Consider the following 9,636-nt stretch of genomic DNA (forward strand, 5'->3'; position numbering starts at 1 on the left):
AAATGTTCAATGCTATTTTTACAGTCTTAATGTGCGTAACGTTCATCACTTCACAGCACATTGGTCTTTCACTTTTGTCTTGACATTTAAGATGTCCATCATCCACTCATGGTTGTAACTTGCTATACATAGCCACTTATATTGGTGAGGTCATCAATGTATCTGCCCAGTCTGCTTGGTGTTGACATTGTTGTGTTGCAGAAGTAAATAAAGCCTAGTGGGAATGCAAACAGAAGCTTGATGAAGGTTTATTCTTCACTTCCTGCTTATTTGTAACAATGAGATTTCTAGTTACTCCATCTTGGGTACGAGCATAGGCCTCTATCAAGTGTCACTCAATAAAAGAAGATTTCAATTTTTCCACTTTGCTAAATTCATCTTAAGAAATAAGCCTTCCCAAGATGGCCCCAGTACCAACTCCACATAGTTTGTCCTAGACTTGAGCCTTGATTGCTTGATCTAGTTTCTGAGGCTTGTCCTCAAAAGCCTTTGTCAACTCATCTATGGCGTTATTGGATAATGGATATCCAAACAATAAGCTAAGAGGATTTGTAGGCAAAGATGCCAATACTGTTTGTTCAACTGTAGGCATAACTTTGCCCGTGTTTTCACAACATGGAACAAGTAGTAGCAACTATTAACGAGGAAACCCTAGATCAACAAAAGGAAAAGAGAAGAAAATGCAAAGAGATTGTCCAAATGGTTTCAAGAAGGAAAAAATAATTATAAGTTCTGCTTTGTATTTTCGCGGTTTCTAACACAAGGCGAAGAAGTAATTTCCACAGCCCATTAAAGGCATCATGCGGAAGGTAATCGTTACCCAAAACAAGGAATTTCTTGGTATATAAAATGTTACTAAAAATTTTTGGTCAAATGCAAATTTTCCTGAGACTTTCTAGTATTTCACAGTTAATTATATAATGAGTTAATGCAGCCCTTATGGTCCAAAAATTAAAATTTGTCAGGCATCTAGTTGAATAATAAGGATTTAGATGCTGTCGAACTTGATTAGGAAATATAGTTGTAAAAGATGGTAGGGGTTCATGAGACAAAGTGTATAAGTTGAACCATTGGGTATTTGCATGAATAATAAGTATGTGACAGAATAGGTGGGTGGTAATTGCTTTTTGTGAGTGCTTATTTGAAGCATAGCCAATAACAAGTAGGAAGGTCATTATGAGTTTATGACATGAAACAAATAATGATATTCTGAGTCATGCTTAGAAAATGACAATTTATCTTGGTCTTACAATTATGCTTACATTTTACAATACGTAAAATAGTCATTATTACTTATTGGAAGAATTTAGATGTTATTTTTTATGTATTTATAAAGAAAACTCAATCCATACTCATCACTCAGTTTAATAGGACATCAATTACGTACTTTGCCACGCGATTTATTTATCTTCAGTCTTGGATCTACACATTGATTGCTCACAGAGGAGAACGAATATCTAAGAGCATTTAGGCTTAGAATATGCCCTAGATTCTTTGCACGTCTTCTTGTGTCAGAGTATAGGCTGTAACAAAGTACCTTCTCTGAACTTTGTACTCAACTGTTATTATAATATTTTTGTATTATTTCTATGTTTTATAGGGCTATGTAAGTCATGGTGCTGAGAAATAACAAACTAAAATTTGCCCTTTTCCTGGTGCTTCTTTTTTTCCCCCTCTGTTTGGCCTGGCCCTTTGAATGAATACAATGGGCATCAACCCAATGAAGCTATGTTGCACATTAAACTGATATATTACAAAACTTTTCATTGCAGGGAAAGGGAGGGACGTCAATTACTAGAGGAATGTCTGTTAATAAATGAAAGGTATAAAGGAAGCAATCATCCTGATTCAGTAACACACCTTCTAAATCTTGCAACCTCATACTCTCGCTCAAAGAATTTTGTGGAGGCTGAGCGTTTGCTCCGATTGTCTTTGCATATCATTTCACGAACAGTGGGACCAGAGGATAACTCTATCACCATCCCCATGTTGCATCTTGCAGTTGTATTATACCATTTAAAACAAGATGAAGAAGCTGAGACACTTGCTTTGGAAGCAGTACGCATTCGTGAAACTACATTTGGAAAGGAATCTCTTCCTGTGGGTAAGCATCTTTTTTCGTGATTATGAAAAGCTTTCATCACATCAATTTCATTGTTGATTGCCTATTTGGATGGACTCTCGATTTCCTGCTTTACTCAAATTGCCAACCTGAGTTGATGTTCCATTTTCACTCAATCCATACATTAGTTAATCTCAGGGAGTATTTGTGATGCGGGACATATGGAAATGACCAACTAAAATGAGATGTTATTTGACATACAAAAAAACTTGAACAAGATATGCAACTAAAGGAAATTATCATCCTCTTATGTCAGTATTTCAGCTGTTTTTTTATGCCATATAATGGCCAATATCAACACATTCTTCAAACAAATCAAATAGATACATTCGGTACTATTATTTTCAGATTTGCAGAGCATTTAATAGAGGTTAGTATGAGTATGATAATGATTCTAACTTATGTCACTATTAGGCCGGAACAGAGCACACAAAACCTCTCTAAACATGTTTAGGCTATTGCGAAGGCAGAAAGGTTAAATTCAACTGCCTACAGAACGTTGTTTAACTGATAAATAAGAAAACTCCCTGGCAATGGGAGAAGGATGATTTTATCGAAAATCTAAACAAATAGGAAGACAAAAAAAAAAAAAAAATGATAATCATCCTATGTGTCATCATCTTGTGGGGTCCTAAATCTGTTTCCTGGCAGCTTATGACAGAGGACCAAGTATTAGGATTATAGGCACCTTGGTCTGAGGTGGGCATTTATTTAATGTATATGCTTCTTGGGCATAATTTGCGGTATTGGCTAACATGCTTCTTATAGTATTATAGGCACCTTAGTCCTAGGTGGGCATTTATTTAACAGTGCTTCAAGAACATAATTTGGAGTATTGGCTAACGTGCTTCTTAGATTAGATAGACTAGATTGGATTGGACTAGTTAGTGTGACTAGCATGAGAGACTTGGTTTGTGTTTCAATCAAAGGCAAGAAAATACAAATAGTGATTGAAAATGATGGGCTAGATAATAAAAGAAAAAATTAGGGCATTTTTTTTTAATTAGCCTTTTGAGGAGTAGCATTTTTCTTGGTCATTTTTTTTTGTAGGAACTTAATTTTAAAGGAAAAAAAATGCCCTTTTCTTTTTTATAATACAATGTCCTTTCGCATCCAACCAAATACAAGAAAGCTTTTTTCTCTCCTTTTCCTTCAGTCGCATTCAATTGAAAACACCCTTTGTGAAATGCATTGAGAAACATTTAATCGGCAATGGTAGGTGGATCTGGTAATTGGCCTGTTCCGATTCTGATAGTTGCACCAGACATGGCATTGTGGACTGCTTGCTATTTGTTGGCTTTTCGATGTGCTTAGAGAAATTCTTTTTGGGACTATTGAGACCTTTGCCATTCATGGAACTGATCCAATTCCTTGAACACATTCTGATTGTGTTTGTAATTATTACATCTTCATGTGGTTGCAGGTGAAGCCCTTGATTGCCTTGTTTCAATTCAGACAAGGTTGGGGAAGGATGATGGCGACATGCTGAGAAAGTTGAAGAGGGTTCTTAGCATTCAAGAAAAAGAGTTGGGTTTTCAAAGTGAAGAAACTATGACAACCTTGAAGAAAGTTGTTTTCTATTTAAATAAGATGGGGAAAAAGGATGAGTTATTTCCTCTCCAAAGGAGATTGAGGCTGCTCAAAACTAAAATAATGCAGAAAGCCCCTGTTTAAGAGGTAGCAATATGCTACTTTGCTTTGATGGACTTGTCTCTGCTTTTTTTCCTTTTATCAAATTCTTGATTGAAACTTAAAAATTTTGTTATTCAGATGATTATTGTCCAGAATATCCAGTTTTGCAATTTTTATTTTTTATTTTTTGTAAAGGAACTGCACAGCAGCTTTTATTGAAGGAAAAACTAAGAAAACTAAGTAGAGAAGAGCACATCAAAGGATGAAGAAAAACAAACCAAAGAACACAAACAAAGAAGAAAAGGAAAGAGACAAAAACAACCAAAATTACAATGAAATTAACAAACAAAACTAGCATTGTTAATGGCCTTCATAAGCCAACGGGGAAGATCAAGGCTTTTGTGAAAAAGAGACAGGTCCGGGGAGCTGAATCCCTTCCAGGTTGAAGCATATGCTAACTTGTTCCAATTCCAAGGGATCATATCAATGCGAGGATTACCAATTTCGGACAGCAAATGATAGAGATTAGCCACAGAAGTTTGCGAAAACCACAGCCCCAAACATTGACAATTATTTAAAATACTCATGAGAGGTTGAGAGCTGATGAAAATTCTGGCAATGTTGATATTCTCCGTTCGAAGATTGTGAATAGCAATAATGAGAGCCTTTATTTCAGCATTCGGGCTCGAGAAGAAAGGAATCTGCCAGCATCCTACAAGCAGAAAAACCAAAATTAGAATCAATAATCGCAAAACCTACACCCCATTACCTGATTCATCGCTTCCAGCTGCTGCCCCATTACCTGATTCATCGCTTCCAGCTGCTGCCGAGTATAGGCAGAAAGCTCCTGAAGAAGGCCGATTTCAAATGTAATAACGCCTACCCATATTATTTGTTGGCATTCGCCGAAATTCATGAACATGATCCACAGCTTTCCACGCAATCCAGCCAAAATTAGGTCTTCTATTCTTGAAAATGTGATCACATCGACCTTTTCCAAATGAACCAGTGGCTACAATGATAGAAGCTTTGAACATAGAGAAATCAGCCCTATTTGGATCTAACCAAGCCCCAACAACAATATGATCCTAAAGATTAATGGGTTGTCCAATCATGTCGGACACTGAATTTCAAATCCCTTGTGATCAAATACACTGACGAAAGATATGAACCACAGATTCATTAACCAAGCCACAAAAACCACAAGGCATGATTGGACAAACATTGATGGCATATAAATAATCAGAAGTCTCACTTTGCCATGTAACAAGGTCCAAATGAAGAATTTTGCTCGAGGAGAAACATTGAGTTTCCAGAGAATTTTCCAACCAATCCAAGCATCATTGGAGTCGTGTTTTGCATTTATTAGTGAGCGGAACTACAGCGTTGACAGCCTTCACGGATGAAATAAAGTATGTGAGTTGGGTATATAGTTAAACTGATGCTTCAGCAAATACAATGAGTTTGTACAGAAGTCAAGTTCCCGAAAAAATAGGTCAAGTATTTAATAAGGTTCTATGGGCCTAACAGTGATGCAATGAACATGATTTCTGTTATTAATCAAGGGACACGAATGGCTGAAAATTTTCACAAAACTTTTGGCTTTTGTACAACAGGGCAAGATGGGGCTTCAGCATGAGTTTTATTAGCATGTTTAACTTTTCCTCCTTTTTTTTAAAATTTTTTGTATCAATATTGCGTGCTAATTTTGTTGCTTTTTTCTTATTCTGTGTCCCTTTGGTCCCTTTGTATTTTCCATGTTTGGATTTTGATTCTCCATATTTGTTTATAACTTGAAATCTTCACTTGAATATGTAGTGTTAACAAGATCACATGGAATTAGGTTTTATTTCTAAATCATGTTGAGAGAGGAAAAAAATGAAAGAATTGGTGAAACAAAATAAAAGGTAAACAATGATATTGAAAATTATAAAGAAATAATGATGAACACCAACTATATTGAGGCGAAAAAAAGGTGACGAAGATACAAGAATAATCTTTGTATTGTTTTGACGAGATTGAGAGCAATAGAAAATTTATCTCTTTTTTTTTTTAGTTAAATCCAAATGATCCCCTCTAAATTTGTTGAAAAATACATTAAAAAAAGGATTTTATTTTGTTTTCTTAATATTTTTTTTTTTCAAATATCATTATTATCCTTAGTGACATTACTGTAATTCCACCGTCTTTCTCCTTTGCTTCATTATTCCATCTTATATTGTAAAAATTCCCATCCTGAGTTTTGCTGTCATCCAACGTTGGCAAAGGCCACCTATCAGGTATGAAGGCCTTTACCCACCTCTTTCAACTTCTTTCCTAGTCATTCCAAAATCATTCCTTGTAAAACTTATTGTTACTCCATGCTTTTAATTTAAAAGCATTTGAAAAAGGTAGTCACAAGGCTCTCTTCTCTGATTTCCTCCGTCTCCCTATGCTACTTTGACTCCCCACTATTTTTCTTCTCTTCTCCTGCTCCCCCCCTTTTGAAAATGGCAAGCGGGGGCAAGTCTCTCCTTCCACTCTGTCATGGGTGAAAATATCTGCAACAGTTCAACGTCACCCCAATCCCTATCCTCTCAAGGATGGACCAGTTTTAACAAAGCTAAAAGCCAACTCATCTGAGTTCATCCGTATGGACAATGATGCCTGTCTATAGCCTGAATGCGTTTCCAGAACTCCCTCTATTGGATATTCTTTGGAAAGCCGCCTCCACCGTTTGACCAAGTTAAACTGATACTTCAATCCAAATGGAGTGATGTTGGTGTGATCCAAATCTCTAACCTTCCAAATGTATATCTTCTTTTACGTTGCGAAACCCATAATGCTATACAGAAGCTTCTGTTTGATGGTCCCTGGGCTATAAACGGAATCATCCTGCAACTGGTACCATGGTACCCCTTCTTTGAGCTTGCGTTCAAGAAGCTTTCTACAACATCTATATGGATACAACTACACAACCTCCCAGTGGATTTTTGGGATGGGGATTCACTGGAAACTATTACCTCTCACATAGGCTGATTGCTTAAGGTTGATGAGTATACTACCTCATCATCCCTCTCTAAATTCGCTTGTATATGTATCGAGATCAACCTTGCCAAACCTCTAAAACAAGGATTATGGATTAGAGATGATTTGCATTGGGTTTTTGTTGTTGTTCTATTCAAGAAACTACCCATCATTTGTTATCTTTGTGGCCTGGTAGGCCATGGATCAAATTCTTGTAATTGGCGGAGTTCGGAAAACAGAGCAGACCTTCTCCATCCCCTTGTTCAGATCTTAAAGATCAACAAAGGTTGGCGGTCAAGGCATCTCTGGTTCATTAGCACAATACCATGGATGCAATGAATGATCCTAGCCATCTTGCTCCAAACTATGAGATGGAGAAGCCAATGGAAGAACAAGGCACGGACTTCGTTCCTTGGATGCTAGTCTTTAGGAGACAAGGTCATAATCGGGGTCACGGTGGAGCTGGAGGCCCGACTTCATGTGTTGCGCTCATGACCCCAAGCGATTATGATAGTGAGAATCCAAATACACAGAGCTCCCACAATGATTCTGTTAACACGCCACGTGGTGGAGCTCAGAATAGAGGTCGTGGCAGTCATATTAAAGCCCGAACCTGTTACACAGTTCACATTACTATTGAGATGATTGTCATTAATGATGATGGGATCCTTCATCCTTCCAATGGCCTCTGAGCCTATCTCCATAGAGAATCCAACGGCTCAGAATCCTTCACACGGCATGAGGGATGTCATATCCATTAAGTTCCAAGGCATCTCCTGATGTAATGGCAGCCCTTGGGTCTTCATTGTCTAATAAGGAAAAACAAAAAACCTTTCTTCGCTCAAGTGCTCCTCCTCCAACCCTCCTGATGTTAGGACATCTTCATGAGGTGCTTAATGCTAGAGGACTTCCTAACTATCACAAGACACTTGTAGACTGAGTCTCAGCTGCTTTACATCCTCCTCAATCCTCTTCGGGTGATACCGATCAGGACATGAATGAATTCGAGGAGGAAGACTGTGAAATGTCATAGTATGAAAAACCTGAAGAAGAGAGGATTTAATGGTGCTGGATCAATTCCAGCATGGGCTATGGAAGGAAACTTTGGTTCAAAATGTTTCTTAAGCCTTGGTGGCCTCCCAAAAGAAGGGGAGGGTTGATAAGTGTTGAGAAGAAGCTTAGGATTCTTCTATTTCCTTTTTGACCTCGTTTGCTTACTGGTATTTCTTTCCTCCTATTCTCTGAGATGTTCCTCTTATACTTCCTATTTTTTTTTCTCTTTTTATAATTTTATAGATTTAACTAAGATTGTTTGTTGGAACTGTAGGGGAGTATAGGGCCATGATACTACCTCTCGTATCATCCGCATGTTGAAAAAGTCAACCCTCTCGCTTTTATCTAGTAGAGACCAAAGCTGATATGGATAGGATCAATCTATTTTGTGCTAAGCTTGACCATAGTTGGGATTGGCTGTTATTGTGGCTGAGGGCTACTCCAGAGGCATTATCACCTTTTGGAGAAAGTACATCAGGTTGGTAACACCTATGGCTAATTCCCAGAATTCGGTGCACCTTGTTACTTCCCAAAGCTCTTCTAAAGCCAGGATCATTGCAGTTTTCTACAATTCTAATTGGATCCAAGGCTAGTTTTTACTATGGGAAGAACTCTTTGGTATGATCCCCTTAAACTTACCATGGATTATCATTGGTGACTTTAATCATGTGGTTTCCATGAGTGAGTATAAGGGAGCTCCTGATTTTTATTACTCTTGCAAAGCTTGTATGTTTTATGATTTCATAGCCTCGAATAATCTATTAATCACATTCTGCACATGCTCCTCTTCATCTTTCTGCTTTTCCTCATAGTTTTTTCAAAAATAAAATCTTTCCAGTTTGATAATTACTGGCTTGAGTATTTGGGTTGTCATTCTATTGTTAGAGAAGCCTGGGATTTTAAACCTCACTCCAATCCCATTCACATCTTATCTTTCGAACTAGGTCTAAGCTTATTCATTGAAATGGAAATCCATGAAGCTGAGACCAATGATGCTTCAAGTGATCATAGTGACAACTCCAACAGAGGCTTGTCCAATGATGCTTCTAAGGCAAAATTCCATTAAGTGGGCTCAGAAGGCTAGGCTAATGTGGATTCAAAATGGGGATCATAAAACAAACTTTTTTTTTCATAATTTCATTCGTTTTCATTATTGTCACAACACTATTTCTCATATCTAAGATTTTGATGGGAATACTTTCATTCACCGTGAAGGTATTGATCAAGTTTTTGTTAATTTTTTCTCTGGTTTTGGTCAGAGCATTCTGATAAATTTTTTTTTTTAAGTCTATCATACTCTCCCCAAGGATTTACCCTCATTTAATGCCAATGACTATGATATTCTTATTGGTGAGGTTTCTAAAAATGAAGTTTATCAAGCTCTGCTCTCCCTTCCTTTTGGCAAAAGTCCTCGCCCAGATGTCCTAAACGTTGAGTTTTATCTTTTTTTTTTCTAGAATGACATTGGAGATCCCTTAAAATTTGGCTTTTCAGTACTTGTTTTCTAACTCTGTAATGCTTAAAACTTGGGGTAAAACTTTCATTTCTTTAATTCCTAAAAAAAGCAACACCAAGTTCATTTCTAATTATCGGTCTATTTCTTTGTGCGATATCTGCTATAAAATTATTTCCAAGATTTTGGCTAATTGTCTTAAACAAATTTTGCCATTCCTCATTGGCAGAGAGTAATGAGGTTTTGTTTTTGGCCACAACCCCTTTGATTATATTATGACTCTTCAAGAGGTGTATTCTATAATCGAGATTTAAACTACCCCCTAGGATTTTAGTCAAATTTGATATCAAAAAAGCCTATGATACCTTGA

At 37.1% G+C, this 9,636-nt stretch overlaps 2 protein-coding genes and 1 long non-coding RNA gene across 3 annotated transcripts; 2 read left to right on the forward strand and 1 right to left on the reverse strand.

Moving 5' to 3' along the window:
* The first annotated feature begins 754 nt into the window (after positions 1-754).
* LOC120278881 lies at positions 755-3,914 on the forward strand. Its single transcript, XM_039285631.1, has 3 exons — positions 755-809; positions 1,773-2,104; positions 3,546-3,914. The coding sequence occupies exons 2-3, from the start codon at positions 1,987-1,989 to the stop codon at positions 3,794-3,796; spliced, it is 369 nt and encodes a 122-aa protein (XP_039141565.1). The 5' UTR covers positions 755-809; positions 1,773-1,986; the 3' UTR covers positions 3,797-3,914.
* Positions 3,915-3,985: 71 nt separating this feature from the next.
* On the reverse strand, positions 3,986-5,068 carry LOC120278880. The gene is made up of 2 exons (XM_039285629.1): positions 4,638-5,068; positions 3,986-4,466 (listed from the first exon to the last, which is right to left on the reverse strand). The coding sequence occupies exons 1-2, from the start codon at positions 4,789-4,791 to the stop codon at positions 4,093-4,095; spliced, it is 528 nt and encodes a 175-aa protein (XP_039141563.1). The 5' UTR covers positions 4,792-5,068; the 3' UTR covers positions 3,986-4,092.
* Positions 5,069-7,484: 2,416 nt separating this feature from the next.
* On the forward strand, positions 7,485-8,590 carry LOC120278925. The gene is made up of 2 exons (XR_005541793.1): positions 7,485-7,980; positions 8,088-8,590. It is a non-coding gene; the product is annotated as an uncharacterized LOC120278925 (long non-coding RNA).
* Positions 8,591-9,636: the final 1,046 nt, after the last annotated feature.

This window comes from Dioscorea cayenensis, chromosome 16, assembly GCF_009730915.1.
Source record: "Dioscorea cayenensis subsp. rotundata cultivar TDr96_F1 chromosome 16, TDr96_F1_v2_PseudoChromosome.rev07_lg8_w22 25.fasta, whole genome shotgun sequence".
NCBI classification, from domain to species: domain Eukaryota; kingdom Viridiplantae; phylum Streptophyta; class Magnoliopsida; order Dioscoreales; family Dioscoreaceae; genus Dioscorea; species Dioscorea cayenensis.